Consider the following 23,805-nt stretch of genomic DNA (forward strand, 5'->3'; position numbering starts at 1 on the left):
CAAACTGCAGCTCACGAACGCATCATTTATACTCTACAGGAGAAGATGGAGGTATTCCTGCAAACATGGGCTCCCCTTCTCCGACTAGCAAATGCCTAATCTCCCCCTCCTTCCCCTATGTTCATTCTCCTCACCTCCCCCTGCCCTCACCCCTCAGCCCTCTCCCACTCTGCTAGCCATACTCGACTACTTGCTATCCCTTCCTGCCCACCTCCCCTCCCCTCTCTCTCTAGTCTTCTCGCTTGGATGCTATTTCATATTCTCTCTCCCTTTCCCCTCCTTCTTCCTTTCTCCTCTCTCTTTTTGTCCCCTCTCTTTATGCCTCCCCTGGTCTTTCCTGTCTATACTTCTTTCTAATCTTCCCTTTATTTCTTCTCTTCCATCGTCCAAGCATATTCTCCCTCTCTGTTTCTCCAGTATGTTACCAACCCCCAATGTGTGTGACCTTATACTTCATACATGACTCCCTAGTCCCTTTTATTGTATTGATACACTTGGCAATGTTATCCTTATACATGGAGCCCTGGAACTATTATGAGTGTCTCCCCCCATTTTCCCCATCAGCAGAACGAACACACGATCCCTTGAATATGCTGTCACTGGGGACATTAGTGCTAGGCCTAGCTTTGCACCACTGATTATAGTCCGCCTTATCATCTACCATTGTCAGGTAATCTCTACAACTGACGTGAATTGGCTACCCTACACTTATTCCTATCAATGTTCGCTTCTATCACTCGGTCCTTGTATCATTCTAAAAATTAGGAACCTTATTGAGGTTCTGCTCACTGTTCATGGATTGGGGATGCTGTTTTCTGAGAATGGAATACTTTTACTCTTATTTTGATTACTGTTCTTATTATTGTTATTTTGCTCCTTGGTTATGCTCCCTTCTCATGTCCTGGTGCAGTGTTTAATACCATGAATACCTATGTTTCTGGGTTCATGATTCTCAATAAAAATAAAGAAATTGCAAAACAAAAACAAACATTACTTAAAATTACATGTCCCACATTTTAATTACACAGCACCCTGCCCTATAGGCTACCTAGTGCTGCCCTTAGGGTGAATTATATGTAATAAAAGGAGACCTTAGTGCTTGGCAAGGGAGTTTAAATGCCTAATCGATATGGAGTGTGACATTGTATTCAGGCTGCAATGGCAGGCCTGGGGCATGTTTAGCAGGGCTACTTAATTGGGTGGAAGTGCTACAGGCAGATAGCATTTAATTAGCAGGCCCTGGATTATGTTATACCTATATATGCAAGGGACTGACAAGTAAATAAAATATGGCAATTAGATATTTGCCAATTCATATTGTAGGGAGAGAGCAAAAGCACTTTAGCACTGGTTAGCAGTGGTCAAGTGCATAGAGTCCTATGGTCAACAAAAATGATTCAGCAAAAAGTGGATGAGAAAAGGCAAAATGTTTGGGGGTTGCAGAGAAGGCCATTTTCAACATTCCATTAAAAAAAACTTCTCTTGCTGATTTCCCTGTAGCTGAGTTATTAGATTATTTTGTTATTGTCTCTTCCTCTACCCAATTGGGCTTGTGTGATATTGTCCTCTGGGACCAGCTGAAGTTTTTGTTAGCTCCTTTCTTGACTTTTTCCTACCTCTGTCCTTTTCCCTTTCTAACCTATATGTGGTGGTGCGGTTTTAATTAGGCCTGGGCAGAGCTCCTGGAGTTCCACTCCACAGAATTCTGTGTAGTTGATTTAAAACTCTGTGGAATTCTGCAGTAGCAGACTTCTATGAGCGGTGGAGTGGCACCCTGTCCTGAATGAGCCCGATTGCAGAAACCCTAAGCAGGGACAGGCCTGATTAGCCAGGCCTGACACCGCTTAGTGCTTCTGAGATCAGGCACATTCAGGACAGGGCCGTAAGAAGTGAAAGCTGCCATTTCACTTTCACTGACCTGCTCCATGTGTGTTGCACACAGGGCAGGCCGTGCACTAGAGGCCTGAAACAGCATCTTTCACTCCCTACGCCCTGGCCACAATTCAGCAGAGGATCGTAGGCAGTGAAGGCTGCCATTTTAGGCCTCTTGTGCACCAATGTGCACAAAAAAAGAAACAAGACAAGAGCTCACCTGGGTCCTTGTTGCCAGAAGCCTGGTGATTTGCCTCCCCTAGCCCCCTGCTCTAGGGCCCGGCCTGGGCTGCTGGCAGAGGGAGGCCTTTAATCATCCCGGATCCAGATCTGCAAGCACCAGCTCCAGCTCCTTCACCATCGGGCCACGACTGAGCAGAGCTCACTGCCCAACCTTAGTTTTAACATAAGGATTGAGTCATCCCATTTGCCCTAATCATTTCTGACAATATTGAGGATACAATATCTTTCAGAAAGTGCCAGATTCCACACATTTTAAAAGTCACACTTTGAATGTGGTCTTCTAACCTGCCAAATTGGCTAAAGGGGTGGAAACCATTCCTCAGGTATGGAGAAACAACCACTTTGTGAATTTCATCTTAGGTTCATGGCCTGACAGTTATCATGGTCAGTACAGCTCCAGGACATCCCAGCTAAAATATCGCTGGAATCAATTTTCTATTCCTAGTCATATTAGTTACCTGGATGAGGGAGTGAGAAACCCTTCAAATCTTCTCCCATAGAAAACAGTTATAGGAGCTATACTCAGGGGGGAAGCAGCATTGGATGAGTGTTTGTCTCTAATCAGAACTCAATCTGAAATGTACTAGACCTTCAGCTCTTTCTTATACTACCACCTTATCTGTGGTTAAAAGAGGATGTAAGAAACTCGAAAGGGTATGTCACAAGAGTAATGGTCTGTTGCAACTGTGACAGATATCCCTTACACCAAAATCAAAATACTATTGCTTTTTATGGTATTTCGATCTCAGCGGATTGGATATACATCACAGTTGCGACGGAGTAACCTCTACACTGAGATCTAAATCAGGCCCTAAATTAGAATTAAAACTTGATTTGTCAAATTATAATAAACTGGTGGCTTCCACTCAAGCAGAATTTTACTGTAAACACAATGTAGATGCTGAAAAGTCCTTGAAGGAAATTCTCAAATTAGTGAGATCACTGTTCTCACCAGGTTGCATGTCTTCTGCTATTAAGCAGTTGCAAGAGTTCACAGATCAGGTCTCTCAATAGTTTAAGCATCAAATAAGTTCCATCTGTCACTCGCTAGGTTCCTGGGGAGTTGAGTCTCTTCCTGACGTGGAGGTTGTCTCCAATTGTCTCTCCCCTTCTTCTGTGATCGCATGTGACCATGGTCCTTTTGGTGGATGAGAGGAGTCCCACTCTATCCCTTAGTCAGTCCTCTTTCAAATCCTGTCCCAGGAACTGTTTACATCCTTTACATGAACTATAAAGTTGAACTGTCCCCTAGATCTAATCCCTCTTAAGTTTTGGAATACAGCTAAGCCTTTCTTGGAACCTTGTAGTAACTCCTTAACCCACACCTAGATACTGACAGAGTGGAAATGGCCCCCTGTTTTTTCCAACTTTTGTCCCATTTCTCTTCTTCCATTTGCTGTTACAATCTTGGAAATGTATGTCAACTCTGTGCTCTCTAGTTTGCTGAAACAACATCAGATTCTCAAGCCTGTACAACTAGGTTTTCTTCTGACCTACAGTAATGAAACTGCCATGTTGTTGGTTTTAAGTGACCTGTGATTGTCAGTTAATTCTGTTTACCTTGTGGGTTTAGTTTGTCTCAATATGTTTGCTGCATTTAACAGAGTGTTGCATTCCATTCTTCTCTCCAGGCTTAGGGATGTCAAAATTAGAGTAGCAACCTCTTGATGGTGCAAATATTAGATAGGCATTGAGCAATCTGTCTTCTTTCTTTCATGTCATGTTTTAGAGCGCAAATATCTATATACATCCATTGGCTACTTTAGTTAGGTCATTTGGTGTCACTTGTATGAATCATGTGGACAACACTGATCATTGCGTTGGACAGGAAAGGGCAGCCTCCCTTGAGGTATTCCATCAGTGCATGTCTGTGGTACCTTTCCAGGCTTTGTTCTATCGTATTGAAGTTTAGTACGGATAAGACAGAGTTTTTGTGGGTCTCTCATTTCTCTCTGGGCAGACATTTCCTTCTATCTGGCCTCCAGCTTGATCTAAATTCATTATTTCAGTCCAATCTGTTAAAAACCTTGAATTCCATCTGGATGAGAACTCTGCGTTGGTGAAGCAGGCAAATCATCTAACATCTTCCTGTTTCCTCTTCTTGAGGGTTCTAAGGAAGATTGTTCTACTCCTACCTCTATCAGCTCACCAGATAATGGTTCAGGCAACTATTCTTAGCTGTCTTGACTACTGAAACTCTTTTTGGGTGCCCCACAAGGTGCCCTGAATAGTCTCAAGGGCATTCAAAACATGGCAGCCAAGTTTGCTCTAGGCCTGCCTTAGCATGCTTTATCCTCTTCTGCACTGTGCATGTTACATTGGCTGCTGATGGCGAAAATGATTACTTTTAAATCTTTATGCAATCCATTATTCCCTCCAGGCTTACGGAAGTTGGAATTAGAGGAACAGCCTATCCATAATGCAAATCTTACTTAGAGGATAGACATCAAGCAATCTATCTTCCTCTTTTCATGTCATCTTTTGGAGCACTTGGTCCAAGTGTCCTTTAGAGGCCCGCACTCAACCCCACCCTGTATGATATCTACATACATCCATTGGCTACTTTAGTTAGGTCATTTGGTGCCACTTGCATGAATTATGCAGAAGTTATGGAAGGAGAGGGTACCCTAGCTCAAGGTATTCCATTAGTGCCTTGAAGTTTAATACTGATAAGACAGAGGCTCTGTGGGTTTCTCATTTTAATTTGACTTATCCTTCTCCTCCTATGTTCTGGCCTCCAATTTGGTCAAATTTTCCTTTTCCAGTCCAGTTTAAAAACCTTGGTTTTCAACCGGATGAGAACTTCATGTTGGTAAAGCTGGAAAAATAATCTAACATCTTCTCATTTCATCATCTTTAGGGTTATCAGGAAGACTGTTTCTCTGGCAGCTCACTGGATAATGGGTCAGGCAACTAGTCTTAGCCTTCTTGGCTACAGTAACTCTCTTTTTCTGATCACTTCACAGGGTGTGATTAAAAAACTCCAGTGCATTCAAACAATGGTGAGTTAGCGCTTGGCCTACCTTGGCATGCCTCATCCTTTTCTGCACTGTGTGTTACATTGGTCTCTGGTGGCCAAATTAATTACTTAAACATTTGAATGCATTGTCCGTTGTGCCACATATTGATCTAGCCAACTGTACTTGAGGCAGAAGTTCAATATCTTTATCCTGATTGGGACCTTTCGTTCTATGGACGCTTCTCAATTCCAAGATTTCAGCAAGTTCACCGAGGCAGGAGAGCCTTTTCGGGGTGATTTTGAAACTATGGAATTCCCTACGTATCATATTGCTGGAAACTATGTACCTACACTTCAGAAAGTCCCTGGATACTTCTTTGTATTGTGTATGATTCATTTGTACAGCTGGGTAGAGAGGTTTTGGGTCTTTCTTTTGTTCTCTTTTTTGTTGTTGTATTTTCTTTTACACCTTTTTCACATGTTGCTTGATTTGGATTCAGCTCTGGATGGGGTAGTTGTTAGTCTCGTAGTGCCAGGATACATGTATGGAATTTGTGTGCTTATAAACCTCTAACATAACAGAACACTATAAGCTACAAGAGCCATTTCACTACAGCCTCCCAGCTGACCAGTGGTAACAGGACCTGGACTAGACCCACCTATTGGCACCTGCCTGCTGCCCTGTGAATATCTAAATGCCTCCTCTCAGGTCCTGGAGGGCTTTAGAAGTGTACTGCTGTGGTTGATTGGGACTTAAAGGACTAAAGTCAGAAGGTAAAATATTTGAACAGGATGAACCTGGTTAGTTCTCTATTGCGGTCAGCATCAAATTGCGCCTAGGTCCTATTCTACCACAATTTGTGCTTCCTGGCACCAGTTCTACTCACAACTTTACAACTTCATTTCTCCGGTTCTCCTAGATTTATGTCATTTTGGTGTCATTTAATTCATTCAGTACTCTATTTTATTGTATTTGATTGTTTTGCTTTTTAACCGTATTACTGTTTTAGTATGTCATAAATACTTTCCACATTACCTCTAAGTTAAGCCTGTCTGCTCTGTGCCATAACTACCTGAGGGGTAAATTCAGGTTTATTTAGAGATTGTGTTGGTTCATCCTGACAAGGACTGTGGATTTTACCTGAGGTGATACCTCAACTAATAGCTCAGTTTCTCACACTGACATTTCTGAGAATGGAGGACAGGGAACTTAGCCAGTGAAGTGGGAAACAGGAGATAGGTTCCTCCTAGAAATTCAATAAGGTTTGCTTGCTGCACAGGACTGCTGATTAATCCTCCTGATTACAGCCTTTAAGTACAGGGTGGGATTGCTCTCTTTGTTGATAAGAATATGAAGTGGTGATTTAGAAAGGGTCAGACGTTGTCTGTCTTCCAGAACACTGTCAAGTATGACTGTTGATTTCAAACACCCAAGAGACACTTTGCCACTGTGTGCCAGAGTGACTGTGCTGCTGAGCCGAAAAGACGTATGATCCCACTAAACTGCTGTTGCTGACCTTGAAGCGACTCAGCAGTCACCCCCGCACTGGAGACTGAAAGTAGACTGCATTGCTGCCTCGACCCAGAGAAGGCCACATCAGCTCAATTGCCAAATCACTTGATAGTTCATCAAGAAGGAACCCTGCCACGACATTTGTGGCATCAAATCTTCAGCCAAAGCTCTGTGCCTGAAATAGGGTCATCGACCAAAGACAGACACATGCCTGCCACTGTCTTCAGCCCCTATCATGCAGCCCATGTCTGCTCACTGGAAATGGGGCCGCTGACTCTCACACCTGCTGCAGACAATTCTTTACTGTAGGAGGGGGGGGACACAAACTGAACTGCGGTTGGCCGAGTGCGGCCTACAACAAGCTTGCACCAGTTGGTGATATAACAGCTGAGAGACTGAGTCCTGGCATTTCACATACCACACAGGTGGAAGGGGGATGGGGAGCAGAAGCAGCATTAGTATCGGAGGATAATAGTCCTGATAACATTTGTAGTGTGTAATATTAAGCTTTATGCATTAAAATAAGCCTCTTTCACAAAGGTAATAACTGGCTAGACAATCAATTTACTATGCTTTTGAATATATGTTGAATTCAGATCTTGCACCATTCTCACTATCTTCTTTGAAAAGCCTGTATGTGCGTGCCATCGCTACTGCTGAGAGTCAAGTGCAGAAGAAGTTTTACTTGGCCCAATTTGCAGAGCCATTATAAGGTGGAGCTGGGGAGACCAGAGGCGATCAACCCCAGCCGCCACAGATGTGACCCAGTAGCCCCCGGTTTCCACTGACCTCTCAAATGTGTCTGAGTGAAATCTTTAAAATTAAACCAAAGTGAAAAAAATGGAGTGGGATTATTATTAAAAAATCAGCTAACAGACTAAAGGAAACAATGAGAGGACAAAATCAAGGTAAGTTGTGGGTGTATGATTGGATAGAAGTTATTGGCTCCTCCTTGTCAAAGTGTATAGAGGGCCATCACCTAAGTACCCTTTGTGGGTGACTTGAAATGAAGATAAGGTGAGGAAGGGTTGGTGTTTCATAGCAGGTATGGGAAAATGCCTATTTTTGCTTGGTCACCCCCATTTTGTCTTAAATATTATTGCTGAACACTTGGGCACTGCTAGCCTGAGCCCTGTGTACGTGCTAGGGCCACTAAAACATGTAGAAATGTAGTAATATTGGCTTATTTCACTCTCTTATAAATGTGTGGTATATTGTACAGAAAATACATTTATGACATAGGAAGTAAATATAACTTGTGGACCGCAGCACTTATTGTGCTGTCCACTAGTGTGACAAGTGTCACTAGTGTGACAAGGAAAATATGGCTTTAGGCCTACCAGTGTAGCCTGACTTCTGCAGTTTAATAAACCAACAGCCTGACTTGTTAAAGTAACCCCTTTGTAAGGGGAATGTTCTTCCTTTAAAATTATGTCACCTCTATGTATGTTTTGTAGCCCACAGGGTAGGATAGATAGTGTTAAAACATGTGACATGTAGAAATATAATGTCACCATGTCTCTGCAGTGACCAGTCCCCAAAAGCTATTTTCACTGTGGAAGGCCATGACTATCGCAGGGGAAAACTAGAGTGTAGATTAAAATATTGATTCTGTATCTTGGGTCTGCACCAGCTAGAAAAGTAATATAACCTTTCTTTGCAATCATTAATAAAACCCCGATGGTGAATGTGCATTCTTAGTAAATATTACATTTTCAAAAATGAAATCTCCAGCAGCTCCCAATCATGTGCTTGACCTTAATGAGGTGTGTCGACTGCTCCCAGAGGGAGGTCAGTGGCCTAGTAGTGGGTAGTTGTTTACTTCCCCTAGTAGGAAGACCAGTTGATGTGGGTCTGGAAACTGAATGAATTTCAAAGGGGCCGGCACTGTCACAAGTAAACATCAGATTACACCTGGGAAGCACCAGACTTTGTCCCCATTGTCAGGCTTGCAGCAGTCCCACTGGAGGAAATTCTAACCCCAGGGGAAACTTCTTCCATTTATCACCTCTACGTATGCCTTGCAGCCCACAAGGTAGGGTTCATAGTGCTAAAAATGGGACATGTAAAAATGTAATGTTACCATGTATCTGCAGTGATCAACCATCAAAAGCTATTTTGACTGTGGAAGTCCATGACTATAGTATGGGAAAACTAGAGTATAGATTGAAATATTGATTCTGTATCTTGGGCTGTATCCCACCATTCTTTTCTGGGTATAACCATTCTTTTAAATCTTTATTAAGAGTGAAGTCAGTGGCCTAGTAGTGGGCAGTTACTATCTTCCCCTAGTAGGAAGACCAGTTGATGTGGGTCTGGAAACTGAATGAACTTCAAATGGGTCTGCACTGTTACAAGTAAATGTCAGGATACACCTGAGAAGCCCCAGACTTTGTCCCCATAGTCTGGCTTACAGCAATCCCAGTGGAGGTAAAGCTAACAGCAAAACTGGTCTTGAGTGACACAGGCTCTGTTTCTCCACATGGAAGTTTGGGAATAAGGTGCACCAATGGATTGTTTCTAGTAAGGCAAAGAGGGACTGCTGCAGATGTGGATAGGGTTGCTGCCAGGAACTTTTACCCCATTGATTATGAAAAGCCAAGAGTCACCTCCACCCACTAATAGCAGTTGGCAGGCATACATGTGGCACCTCAAGTAACCATCCTTAATACAAATATTTACTAAGATCAGGCTCTTTTATATTTGAATGTGCTTCTCTGTTGATTCAAAAGTGTTTGTGTGTGTGTGGGTTAGTGATACATGAGTACATGCATGAGGTAATGGGTTGATGAGTGAGTGCCCAGAATGAAGACAGGGTGAGCAGCTGAGTGCATTCCATTTCATTGTTGTATAATAACGGGAGTGGAAAACAACTTCATGTTGCCTATGGACCTGGGGTTTCCTCCAGCACTTTGTCCGTGCACACAGATTCATCATTCATTCATCAATCCATCACTTGGCAGTTTACCCATCCATACATTTGTCTATTCACCAAGCCAAACATTGATGTAATTACTAATCTGTTCATTTATCCATCCATTGGTTAATTCACTCATCCATTTATCCAAACATTCATTTACTCACCTACTAGTTAATCTGTGCACTATATCACTCACTCACTGTTTCATCTGTGGTCCCTCATCCATTTATTCAAGCGTGCACTCACTTGGCAATCCATTATTTCAAACTTTGGCTCATTTTGTATTCTCCCATTCACCAATCTGCACAGTAACAATTACAAATTTGCCAATCGAAAACTAAATACTTAAACATAATTACCTGACTCATTGGCTCTGACAATGTTTGTTTGTGTATTTCATTATTTTCCTTAATCTTCTTTATCTACTGATGTTCCTACTTCCCATGTATGTATCCACTCACCATGCTGGGCATGTCCTAGATCAAGTATTTTTCAATGTAAAGACTGAACCATCCAATTGCTTACCATTAGTACGGTGAGATCACCATCTAATTACGTTTCAATGACTAAAATCCGAACATAACCACCTTCCATTGGAGGAAACCCAAACCATGTCAAGAGCCTTCCACAAAATTCTTCCGGCAGACATGTGCCACTCCTTGGAAGCATATTCCCCTTCTCTTTCTGGGGATCTTGAATTGTTCGTTGAGTGCATGGATGACTGGATTCTTAACAGCATAAATGACTTGGCTCCTGTCTTTGTAGTCAGATTCCTCAGCACTAAAGAGTTGACTTCTTTGTTTGATGAGAACCTTAGGACTCGTAAAAACCTTGTAAATGTCTTGAGAGGAAATGGAGGAAAAGTTATCATTTGGATGGCAAGATATACCTACATATTAGCATTAAATGACTATTACTCGCAGGTCAGTTTAGTTAAAAAAACATTCTTTGAGACAAGGATTGAAGAGTCGGGCAAAACTAAAAATGTTCATGAATCCTGTTGCTGCCATCAGTGGCCTACAACCCACAGCTGAATGAGGTGACCTGCTGGCCTTGTATTTTCTTGAAAAAATTACTACTATCTGAGCAAGCCTATTTATTACCTCACAGGCTGCTGATATTCCCTTGTTGTATATTCCACCAGGTCCACTCCTGAGACGCCTATTCTTTTTAACTTCCCATCTATTTCCATGGCAGAATCATTGGTGGCCATTAAGTGCCTTTAATCAGAGTCCCTATCTGACCCATGCCCTCCCAGTATACTTGTTAAACCAGCTCAAGTTATTAACCCCATTGCAAATAGAGTTTTGAATTTGTCATTTTCTCCCAGAATGGTTCCAGTTCAATCGAAATATACCAAAATTCTGCCTTTAGTCAAAAAACCTACGGCTGATCCTAAAGTCCAAAGGAATTATAGGCCTATCTCGCCTCCCTGCCTTTTCAAAAAGTTTTGCAAACTCCCAAATCTCGGGATACTACTTAGAAATTAATATTCTCCTTCACCCGAGTCAGTCAGAATTCAGAACTAACTGCAGTGCAGAGACAGCCCTCTTAGAGATTGTTGAGTACATTAAGAGCACTTTAGATAAAGGGAGAAAGGCTGTCCTGATTTTGTTGAATTTATTGGCAGCCTTTGACACTGTTCCCGATGAGAAAATGCTGGCTCATCAACAATCCCTTGGGGTTGGTGGCCCAGCCCTGAAGTGACTGACTTCCTTCTTCAATGATGGAAGTAAAGAAGTTTGGACACCTCAGTTTTCTTCTTCAGTTGGTAGTTGAATTGCCCCGTAGATCAACACTTAGCCCTACCTTATTTAATGCTTATCTTACACCCTTGGCTGTGTTAGCTGAGACTTTGGTGGCAAAAATAATATCATATGCTAACAACATCCAGCTGCTTTTCACATGTGAAAAAGGTGAAGAGCTCAATGGCCTGCCCCTCTATTGTGTTCAACTGGCTGTCCACCAACCAAATAAAATGTAATCCTATCACAACTGAAATTGTGTTTTTTGCCCCCCTTTGCCAGGTTTTTGAGGACCTTTTTACCAACCAATGGCTCTCCCCTGGCCCTCAAAAGAGCACGGTAAAAAATCTAGGAATCAAAAATGACAGTGCTCTTCCTTTCCAACCATAAATTCATTCAGTGGCTGGCTCATTTTTCAATCTGTTATGCTCCTACCTTTTCTGTCTACAGAAGGTAAGAAAACGGTGATTCAGGCAACTTCCATACTTAACTATGGGAACGCACTATACTTGAGTCTTTCTTATAGACTTCAAGTGGTGCAGAATGGGGTGCTCAAATTCTTCTTAACCTTTACCGAAGAATCCATATGACCGCATCTGAAAGCAATTAGTTGGCTTCCTATCAAACACAGGAATCTTTTTAAAACCCTAGCCCTGGTTCATAAAGCACTACATGATAAAGGAGCGGGTTACTTGAGGAGAAGGATTTGTGACAATGCCCCCAGGAATTTATGGTGAGCCTATGGTCATTGAGCCAGAATACCAAAAATCTACTTGGCTGAGACTGGAGAGAGATGCTTCTCTTACCCTTGGCCGGTTGCCTGGAATAATCTTCCCCTGGAACCTCATATCACAATTGAGCTAGCCATCTTCAAGCCTGGCTCTTCAACAAGCTTCACATGATGATCAGTGAGTCTGCGAGCAGCCTTGCTGTATTCGTGTGCTCTATAAATCTCATACCACCATCATCTCTCCTCCTTTTTACTGCGAACCGGTTTCTCTTCCACTTAATCGTCTTTCACTCATAAACCTTCTGTATACCTTATCCAAGCTTGCGCTGGTTAACTCTTATGTCATTAGGCTCATACTACCTGTTTGCCTCACCTTTTCATCTTCCCCAAAACACACTTAGGCCCATTTTTAATAGAAAATGACGGAATGCGACGCTGCACCAAAATTGGCAGCGCTGCACTCTGTCATTTTCACAATGCAGGGATGCGCAGTATTTAATTGAATACGGTGCACCCCTGTGTTTTCCCATGCTGCAGCGCTAAATTTGCAGCTGAGCGCTAATGCAGCCTCCCTTGCGCCATGGTGCAAGGATGGCTGCATTGAGGGGGGATTGTTTTTGTGCAGGAAGGGACACCTACCTACACAAATAGAAAGAGAAAAAAATGAGGAGAAATAACATTATTTCTCCTCATTGCGCCCTGCTAATGCCACCGCTGGGGTGGCGCTAGATTTTGGCGCTGCCTCAAGTTTATGAAAACTCGCTAATCTGGGGCAGTGTCAAAATGCAAAGTATGTTGCTGTGGCACACCCACAGCAACACCCATTGCACACCCTTTCCACTCAAGGTGCTGCCTGTGAAGGGGCCATATTTACAAGGTGGCTTAAAGCCACCTTGTAAATACGGTTTAGGGCAGGGTTCTGCAAAGTCGGTCCTAGAGAGCCTGGTCCATGCCAGGTTTTTAGCATATTCCACATTTAGCAAAAAGATGTTTCGGAAATCTACATTTTTCTAAATGTGGATCTGCTAAAAATCTGGCATGGACCCGGCTCTCCAGGACCGACTTTGCAGAACCCTGGTTTAGGGCATAGCACCACTGGAGCGTCCAGAAAAGTGACACTCTGGTCACGGTAGGGGCACCTTAATTTCTCTTCTCAACCTCTTCTCTTCCATTTGTCTGGGAGGGACCATGGTTTCTGAAGGCTGGTGTCCCTCTGTGAAATTTGCTAAGATCATATGTAACTTATCAGTAGTCACTTGGAAACGTCATTGCACAGATAATATATCCAATTATGGAAACAATAGAAATTAAATATCTGGGTGCTGTTTTAATATATTTCTCACAGACATTCTGCTGTAGTTGCCTTCTGTGCATTGGGGCTGTGCTGATGTCTCCAGCTTTGAAGCTTAGAAAATGCACAACTGCTCCATGGTGGGCCAGGGTGTGGTGTGCCATGGAGAAGCAAAGGCTCCTCTGGCTCTTGATATTTGCACTTAAGTAGCAAATCTCTACTACCGGCCAAACGCAGTATATTATCAAGGACTGTCCAGTGGACCTATGCAAAATGTGAATAACACCTACCGCAACCAGTGGTTGAACTGATGTGACCTTCAGCTCCTATCAATGTATTCATTTTTCTGTATTATTGTGTGTGCATTAACTTTCTTTACGACATGAGGTCTGGAAGATTGCTGCAGCTATCGTGTTGCCTGGCATAAGCAAACCAATTCAAAGCTGATGGGTTTGGAGGAGAGATGGAGCTCCACATCAGCAGGAAGTTTTCTTTACCTTCTGCTTTTCTCTTATTCAGCTATTTTCTTCTTAGGTGCTGCTAACCTGATGTACAGATCAAATACTCCTAATATTAAGTGAGCAGGAGCTTGCCTCAATACCTTTTTTGGTCATTTATTTGCTTGTAAATGGATGGCTTGCCTTTCTATCCTTGTCATTGTTCAGTTTACAGGATAATTTCTGCATCACAGTGTTTTGAATGGATGCTGCATTATATCTTTCCACTGCTAACTTTAGCTCTTCACTGTAGCCTGCTCACAATAAACATTGTTGCCTGCTGCCACCGCCTGCTGTTGCCACTACCACCACAACATAATGACCATCTTTGAAATGCATAACTGTGTTAAATAATACAATAGGCATCAACATTATCAATTGGCTTAAAACAAATGCCACTAGTAATAGGCAACACTTTTCAACCAGGCTGCCAAAACTTCAAGGTAGCATTTTCAGCATTTGGCAGCTTCTATTGAGCTTCCTGATAGCTCCTAGTGTATACTGGTGCTACCATGTCTCCTAGTCTTCTGTATTGCATCAGCTTTCATTAGAAGGGCACCAGCGTTGTGCTGGCTGGTGATTCCATGAGTCCATGAGTCTGTGTAGCCCTTTAGTCTTGCCAGTCATCTGATGGCAGTGAGCAATGGTGAGTTGTTGGGAGGTAGGGTCGCTTAAGTATGATGGCTTTTGATCAGGATACAAGATGGCTGTATCAGGAGCAGTTTCTCTGACACTCCTATGTGACCTAAACGCCTAGTCTGCTCTTTTGGATTTCACATTCAATGAGTTACTCTTGGCAGCATCCCTGCAATACAGGCTTATTCCTCCTTTGCTCATCAGTCACTGAAAAGTGATGGCTTCAATCACTGTACCTGTGATTCTATTGATATCTAATAGATCTAGATAATTACATGCTGGTGTTACTTCTGGCTGGTATGACATCTGTACTCAGGCATTCACACACAAGGAAAGGCAAAACCAATACATGCATTGACAAAGCAATACTGATTGGCTTTGCTAATGCTATTAAGTGATGTGAGTACACCTGTTCCCTCTGCCATTAGGCCCAAAATAATAAGCTCAACCTTAATTATAAAGAATGTGGCAGGACCCTTAACACTGCCAAGCTGCAGCCTCCTCTGTTGGTGCTTCATAGATAGTGGGTTGATTTAAGCAAAGACTGCATGTGGTGTGGTGTGTTTCGGGGAGGTACAGACTTTACTGGTAGTGTAATATTCATTTTAATTTACAGAGCACCATAAATAATGGAGTTAATTCTGCTGAAGATTTGTCTTAGAAGTTGTATTTAAATTATTGGGGCACACAAAGTATTGAAATGTCAGCCTAAGGCACAATTGGAGCACACAACCATAACACAATTGGGCAATTGGTAGCAAGCAGACAATAGAAAGATGCTTGTCAAAACTGCAGAAGAATAAGAGTGGCACAGAAGCACAAGAGTGGCACACATACAAATGAATTTTGGATATCTTGTGGCAATACCTCCTGAGCCAGAGACAGGTTTCTGAACAATTACCCCTGGTGCTCCGCATTTTTCTAATGTGGAGTTGAATAGTTAGATTGTGCGTATGTTGCCAAAAGTTCTGTAGAGCTGGCCCCAAAGTGGATTTCCACTAATATAATATTTAAATTAGCCTAATTCAACATTAGCGCTAATGCAATTTGAGCATGTGTAAACACATTTTCTCATAAAGCACCTCACATAAATGAATACTACAAATGTGTTTGCAATGGCACATGTTCTCGCAGTAATATGTGCAGAAGTTATTTACATACGGCTACCTTTCAATGATAGACTAATTTAACTTTATCATGAACACTGCTTGCAAATGCAGAATTTAGCTGTATGGCTGTTTTTAGGTCGCAACCTACCAGACAGCTCAGCTGTGTGGCACACAAAAAACATCCTGAGGAGTTTCAGAATACCTTTTCCCCGTTGCTTGTCATTTGCTTTTTGGTTTGTAACTCACATTTAATGGCTTTCCATTTTCTGGTTTTATTTGCTTTGGGCTCCCCAGCTCGAGTTCAAACCTTCCCATGCCAAAGCCATGTTTACAGTATTCTTCCACAAACTCATTTTCTGTAATGAACAGACCTGTAAATCTTGTTCTTATCTCATCACATTTGCTGGGCATTTAAAGACTGAGGTCAAATGTCAAGCTGTGTCTTGGAGGGAGGCCGGTGTTTATTTTGCTTTTGGATGATTTCAAAGTGAGAATGTTTACAGGAAAGAGGAATGTAGCGTACTCTCTCCATGGAGCCTACTTGTGCCCTTTTTTTTACTTTTATTTTAGACACAGTAATATCAAAAGGTATCTCGTTCTTCAGCTGCACAAAACATTTGCCTTTCATTTGTGGGGCATAAAGTTCACTATTGGCATTGTCAGAGCGGGTAGAAGCATGGACCATTCTAAAATCCTGTTTGAAAACTATTACTTTAAAAAAATTAACACTTATTTAGTCTGATGTGCCAGTACTACAAAGATGAAAAGGTTCAATGAAATACAGTTTTGGAATATTTGCAGAGACTTTTTCATATTTAACACTTTTTTGCAAAATGCCTTTACAAAAGAAGGTGGCATGAATGTTAAGTGTGCAGGACACCCTTCTTACTTGCTTTCTTCCATGTTGAATAACTTGTAAATAAGTGCTTGCCCGTTTTCAACAGGGGACCACATGCAAAGTTCAGGAGTCCGCTTGTGGACTGATTTATTCTGATGCACTAGTACTACTATGATGAAACAGTCCTGCATGTGAATGAACAACATTATTGGAATTTTTGCTGAGACTCTTTCATATTTAATACTTTTTTGCAAAAATCATCTTCTTTATTGAGTCCATTTGATTTGTGAAATTGCCATTTTAGGAACAAAGTGAAAAACTGCATTTCAGTCTCATTTTCACCACAATATATGGCAATTAACACTGTTTATGGCCCATTGCATGCAACATTGTAACACAACATGACAATGCTTGGCTTTCACTTTGATGTGTAAAACATATGCTTTGTTTCTCACATCTGTGACAACTCGTTTTGGAGAGTTGAATAAGTTTAAAGGCTCTTTTTTATGAAAGTGTTTGTGTTAATATTTAGCTACTCAATAAGTAGGTATTCTATTTTCAACTGTGCCTTTTTCACATCACATATATTACTGGATATAAATGACTTCCTCATTTGTCCTTGTAGGTACAAGGGTCATGATTTGAACGGTGAAACAGATACAGTGGCACAGGAGCCAAAAGGTCTAGGAAACCCACTGAACATCCATTATTACTATTTTTAACTACTAAACAAGCAGTCACAATTGCAGGTATCCTACAGGCAATACGGTCATTATTAGAATGGTGCAGCAGGTTCAGCGGCACAGGAGTCAAAATATCTAGGAAACCCACTGAACACCGATTGTTGCTATACTTTACTATTAAACAAGCAGTAACAAGTGAAGTTACCCTGCAGGCGGTAGGGCTGTGATTTGAGCAGTGCATCAGGTACAGTTGCACATGACCTAAAGGTCTAGGAAACCCACTGAACACAGATTATTACTATATTTTACTACAAAACAAGCAATCACAAGTGCAGTTACCTTGCAGGCACTAGGGCTGTGATTGTAATGCTGCAGCAGGTGCAGTGGCACAGGGCCAAAAGATCAAGGTTCAGAAGGAAACCCACTAACCACTGATTATTGCTATATTTTGCTACTACCCCAACTCAGAACCAGCTATGGTCAATATCTCCCCAATCCCTAGTGAGTGTCTGCCATCTCAGTTATGACAGAGTAACCCGTCCTCTGAAATCTAAATCAGGCCCTTAGTCGGTTGTACTACTGCTAAGATGAAAGAGTTCGGTATGTGAATAAATGCAATTTTGGAATTTTTACATGTTTGTCGCAGAATGTCTTTGAAAATGAAGGTGGCCCAAAAGTTAACTGTCCAGGATACCCTAGTTACTTGCTTTCTTTCATTTTGATTAACTTGTAAATGAATGCCTGATCGTTTTGAACAGAGGGGCACACCCTATAGTGAGGAGTGTACTTGCGGTCCCCAGACTATAGACATACAGGGATGTTATAGCATATTTTGCACAGCAGCGCTGGCTTCAGTGCAACATAGCTGCAAGTAAGAAAAAAAAGATATAACGCAGTGAACACTGGCTCTGTCATAAAGCTTTTTTTTATCTTTACTCTCGACCATTTGTAACATGGCTAAAATACATTAGCAAAGCCAATAGATCTCGCCTAGGCAATGCCTATTGGTGTTGCCAATGCTTGTTAATAAAGTTGCATGTATAGAATGCATGCAATAACTCCATAACACCAAGAGTTAATGCCGGAATACAATGTGAACCCCTATGTTTACCTCAGAAATTAAGAATGCTAAGAAAGTGTTTCAATCTACACTCAATTCTTCTACTAATTGCTAATTTTCCCCAGACTTCCTCCCTGTGATGTGATCTGCTTTCAGCGGGTCAGATCTCCTGGAGGACAACAATTGGTCTGTAGTAGAACCATGTACTTTGACAGAGCCCGTTTTTCATGAAATTGCACTTTATACATTGCATGTGTGTGGTAACCCTACACGTTTGAACATTAGCTGCAGACTGCAGCCAGCACAACACATAAGCACAAGGAGGCAATCACAACTCCACATTCCAAAACTGTGTTGTCTGCAGCTCATGCAGTAACTTCTGAATTACTGTGATAGTGCTTGCACTGAAAAAATGTCCACAGTTCAGTTTAGCGCTATTTCATAAGGACAGAAGGTATACATAATAATACAGACCACATCAGTGCTTCCCAAATGTTTTAGAACCACGACCCAATTTTTAGAAGGACAAACTTTCACAACCCATTTAGCTTTCATGGTTATGACGCTGGCATTTTTTTATTGTAATTAAACCATCATGCAGTAGCGCACTGTCATTAGCATATAGAACATTTTCCAATGAAATGGGTACTAAATTTTTACGGACATCGAGTTTGACTGCTAAAAATATATTGCACAGAAATGATAATGTGTGGGTTTAAGTGAATATTTAGCATTTGCGCTTCACCAACAAAAAGTGTCTTGTTTTTGTTTTGAACCAATTATTTGCTTCATCACAATTCAGAATTTGAAAAAAGTGCTTCATTTTTGCTTTCTGATTTGCTGTGTCTAGAGTTCATTTCCAGGTATCTAAATGTTGTTTTGTGTTACAAAAAGTGGCATACTTCACCCTTCCCTTTCACACTTCATATGTTACAGCAGGATTGCCACATAATTCACTTTTTTTTTCCTTCTTTGATTTTAAAGTGAGAGGCGTTTGTTAGCACCAAACTCCATGTTTAAAAACAGAAATAGCTGGACATTTGGCCTCTATCATTGAAACAAAGCAAATGTGACAAGATAAATAAAGGCATTATTTATTGCTTAGACTTTCTTGACCACCCCACAGTTTTGGAAACCCTGAACTACACTATTAATAACAGAGCTAAGCACTTTCATATCCGTTTGATTGGTTGCTTTAGCTGCATGTTTATACTGATTTTATCAATCAAAATTCCAGGCAAACCTACATGTAGTGGAGTTGGAGTAGGACAAGAAGGTGATACCATAACTGTACCATGCAAAGGTGATTTGGACGGAACAATCATATTCACCTGCAGCAGTGGTGAATGGAGCAATCCAATGTCATACTGCATTCCTAAAAGGATAAATCAGCTTGTGACAGAAAGTCAGGTGAGTGTGAATGAATGACTGCCAGCTCCTTATGTTTATAGTGCCTCGGAGTGCACTGAAGCTGCCAGAAGTGGGCATATTGGAACTGTACATAGACTAAAAACAATGACTAAAATGAATAAGCAGAAGATTGAATTATATTTTATCATTACCAGAGAGTCCTATAGAGTGCACGTTCCCTATACAAAGACACACTTCAAAGCAAAATGCCTCATGCCAGTATCTCTGGGTGAATATTTTGGGGCCCATGATATACAGGTTCATATTAGGTAGCCTTGGGTCAAAGGCCTTTCTCATAATCCCTTTGTTGTTGTTTTCCTGAGAGTGAAGAAAGCACCTTGATGCAAAGGAAGAAGGAACCATGCCCAATCCAAAATGGCAGAGGTAGTGGAAGTTTCCTTTTGACCTTTGAATACATCGCAGGAACTAAAATTACATAACCTCACTCCTGGTAGCATAAAAGGAAGAGATGTCACAAAAGGAAGTGATGTTGCATGACTCTTGATCCTGACATCACAGGAAATGACTCTACCATACCAAAGTATAAACAAAGTACAAGTGCAAATGTGTTCAGGAAAAAATAAAATAACAAGCATGTTGCTAGCGGAGATCCACCACCATTATGGTTACTGGTCCGCTCTGCATGGTCACCCCTAAACTTTGTGCCTTCACCCCTCCTGTTTTCTGCACCCATTTTTGTTGGCTTTAGGACTCTGTGCACTTTATCACTTCTAACCCTTCCTAACATGCTTGTTCCCACCTTTTAACATGGTCAAATTAGCTTACACCACATTTAATTTACTTGTAAGTCCATACTATGATGGTGCTACAAGTCCCACGTTCAGACTGACCATAATGGAGCATGGGCTGGGTACAGAAATGAGGTCGATTCCCTGGAAGTTGTACCCTTTTGTCCTTGAGGCTGTGATGCAAGGTCTGGCATTGGTCTCCGCTGAACTGCATCGGATCCGGTGAAGCAACTGGTCAGGATCTGCAAAGTGATGCAAGGGCCTGCCTTCTGCTGCATCATTCTACACCGGTTCTTGTAAAGCTGATGATCAGGAGCTGTGAGGTTCTGCGATGGAAGGTCTTGCATTGGACTGCCAAACAGGCAGGTTCGAGTGCTCTTTGATGACAGCAAAGGGTACAGGACCTGGAATGGGACCTCTTAGGGATGCAGGACTCACTCTAGTAGGGGCCAATAGGAGGGCTCAGACAGGGTCAGGCAGGTCCAATTGCTGGCAAGTAGTTGCAGGCCAGATCTCTCAAAGATTTGTGTGTCCCTGTACCTCAAACGGAAGGTCAGTCAACATACACTTGGAGTCAGTCTGGATAGACTGGAATTGAGGCAAGCAGTTACAGTCATCCCTCTACAGACAGCAGGGCAGTCCTTCAACCAGCCAGGCAGTCCTCCTTCTGAATCTTGCATAGGTCCAGGAGTGCTCTAATGAATGTCTCTGAAGATCCAATATTTGTATCTGGTACCAGACGTTGTGGAGGGGGGCTGCCCTGCCTTCTCCTACACCCAACAATGGTTCTGAAAAGTTCTTCCCCTTTACCTGGTTTAAACTTCAACTCTTTGGGTATGTCTAAAGACAGGGCAGGCCTGATGTCAGGTCCCTATGTGTGTGCTGTAGGCAAAGGACTTTTGAAGTGTAATTAGGGCTAGGTATAGCTTGTCCCCGTCATCCAGTCAGAATGTCAGGTCCTGTCCAATCCTAAGCCCCCTTTTTTCTCACTGTCTGGAAGCAATACACACAAACTCCAACAACAGAGGCATTCGTTGTCATGTAACCCAAGACACAGACAGAAAGGCTCAATTGGTTGTGACAAGAAAATGCCAACTTTATAGAAGTAGCAATTTCAGATTTGTAACTTAAAATCAGCTTTTACCATTGAAGAGGTCTTTATATTTCAATTAATTTGTGTATAAATAGTACTTCTCTATCTGTTCCCAATCTAAAGTTAACACTTATTAAATATAATAATTTAACCCAGTGTTTCCCAATGAGAGCGATAGGCCTTACAACAGTGAAACATGAGTTTAAAGGTTTTTCACTATTAGAGCATATAACTCTTAAACACACATCCCCTACTTTGTAATACAATGCACCATGCCCCGTGAGCCTTTAGGGCCTTCCTTAGTATTTGAAATGAACAGTTAGGCTTGGCAAAAGGTTTATTTTGCAAGGTTGAGATGACAGTTTAAGACTGCGCTACAAGCTGTAGTGGCAGGGCTGAGACATGTTTTAAAGTGCTACTTCAGTGGGTGGCACAATGAGTGCTGCTGTCCGCTAAAAGCATTTAGTTTGCAGGCCCTGGCTGCAGGTAGTACCATATACCAGGAACTTATAAGTAGTAAATTAATGTCCCCCCCTCCTATGTTTGAGGGACAGAGCACATGCACTTTGCCACTGGTAGCAGAGAACAAATGCACAAAGCCCAAAGCCAACAGAAACAAGGTCACTAACATAAAGCAGAGAAGGCAAAAATATAGGGTGACCATGGAGAAAGGGTCAGATCCAAAAATATTGATTTAAAGTAATACAATGTTCATTTCTGAGAACATTTTTCCTTTTAGCCACAGGAAAAATATGAAACAGTTATACGGAGGATTACAAGCTAGGAGGGAGAGAGAGTAGTAAGCTAGTAAAAGAGTAAAAGCAGGGGGTTATGGAGAGAAAGGGGCAGTGCCAGGGAAACTTTGTGGATAATATGAATTATGACTGTCTCTTGGGAGGGAGAAGATTTCAGACACCATAAGGATTTAGTGGATGCAGAGTGATTCATTATCATATAAGTATGTTGTAAAGGTACGCAAGGTTATGAAAGTCTGTTAAGCCAGGGTTGGGGAGTTAATGAAAACTCTGAGGATAGGCATAACATGATATCCTTTGGGATTCATAAGACAAGCAAATTAGAATGAATATAAGACGTGATGTTTCATGATATGTGCTTTGTAGGAAGATAATTCTGAAGTTTACTTCCAGCTACTTTCAGTCTTTTGCGTATCTTGGTTGCTAACCTCCAATTTTACATCTCTTGTGTAAACTTCCCATTTTTCATTCCACTCCCTACAGAAATCCTGATTTAAGATCCAAATGTAGTTTGCGCCAGAATCTGGATTCCAAGGCCCTTCTTTATACTTTTTTAGCGCCGCGTTTGCACTGCTTTTTGGCGCAAAAATGGCGCAAACTTACAAAATACAATTGTATTTTGTAAGTTAGCGCCATTTTTGCATCAAAAGCGGCGCAAACGCGGCGCTAAAAAAGTATAAACATGGGCCCAAATGTTTTGGAATTCCCACACTCTGCAGCTCATGACCAGAATACAACCAAATGCCTATGAGATATTTCAAGCAGAGCACTGAATTGACTGATAGCGATCCTTTAACCAAAGACAAATGAGGCAACAGGAGTTTGACAGGAAATCATTTTTTTCATATGTTCAGTCTAGAAGATTAGGCCGAGCCCCTGTCACGACTTTAGGGCTCTCTTCTCCCTTTAGTATCTATTTTTCTCTCAGCAGCCCATGCACCACACAGAACCTAACTAACTGAAAAGCCACATTGGTTTTCATTCAAATATTTACATAGTTGTATACTTTTATTCGCGAATGACTAGGATATGTGAGCTTGCATTGTATTTATTCCTTTACTTACAGGTGGGAATTGTATATTTGTATTTAGGCAACAGTTCTAAATATTTCATAGAAAAATGAGCAATAAATGTATAAATATGGATGCATTATTTCAAATGAGGAAATTACTAAACAAGCAGTTTCCTGCATTGCTGCACATTTAGATCTTGGGAATTGTCCCATTTCCATATTCTCAGTTCCCAATTCAAAAGGGCAGTTTTCTTTGTACCCCGGGTACCATATTAACACTCTCCTCCCATACCATGTACTCTTCAGGTAGGCTGAATAAGGTCAAATGACCATTGAAGAAAGTAATTATCAGGAAATTGCTTTAGATCAGTTTGTTCAGTTTCTTTGAATTTAACAGTTGAACACAAACTACTTACTGTTTCAGCCCTACTCCGGAATTGCTTATTCCTTGTTCACCCTAAACATCAAATTGTGGCCAATGCACTAACTAAAATGTTAAAACCTGTAATTCCTTGGAGCATGTATCGCTCTCCCTTGAGTGTAATACCACAGAGGACATCACAAGACAGTGTTCAATCACGTGTACTGTAATTAGGCACTCAAAGTTAAGTCTGGGGAATATGTATCAACACCACTTAGTATGTAGAGGTCATGCATAGGGGGCAATTTCTCCAAAAGGTTTTATTGGCA

At 41.6% G+C, this 23,805-nt stretch overlaps 1 protein-coding gene across 5 annotated transcripts in view; it reads left to right on the plus strand.

Moving 5' to 3' along the window:
• Positions 1-23,805, plus strand: part of LOC138296693 (adhesion G protein-coupled receptor F5-like) — a 912,996-nt gene that overhangs the window by 656,307 nt on the left and 232,884 nt on the right. For all 5 annotated transcript variants that reach the window (XM_069236060.1, XM_069236064.1, XM_069236063.1 and 2 more), the window contains one exon: positions 19,334-19,506. In XM_069236060.1, coding sequence (XP_069092161.1) covers positions 19,334-19,506 — 173 coding nt within the window. The remainder of the gene's footprint in view (positions 1-19,333; positions 19,507-23,805) is intronic.

The sequence above is a fragment of the Pleurodeles waltl genome, chromosome 5 (assembly GCF_031143425.1).
Source record: "Pleurodeles waltl isolate 20211129_DDA chromosome 5, aPleWal1.hap1.20221129, whole genome shotgun sequence".
NCBI classification, from domain to species: Eukaryota; Metazoa; Chordata; class Amphibia; order Caudata; family Salamandridae; genus Pleurodeles; species Pleurodeles waltl.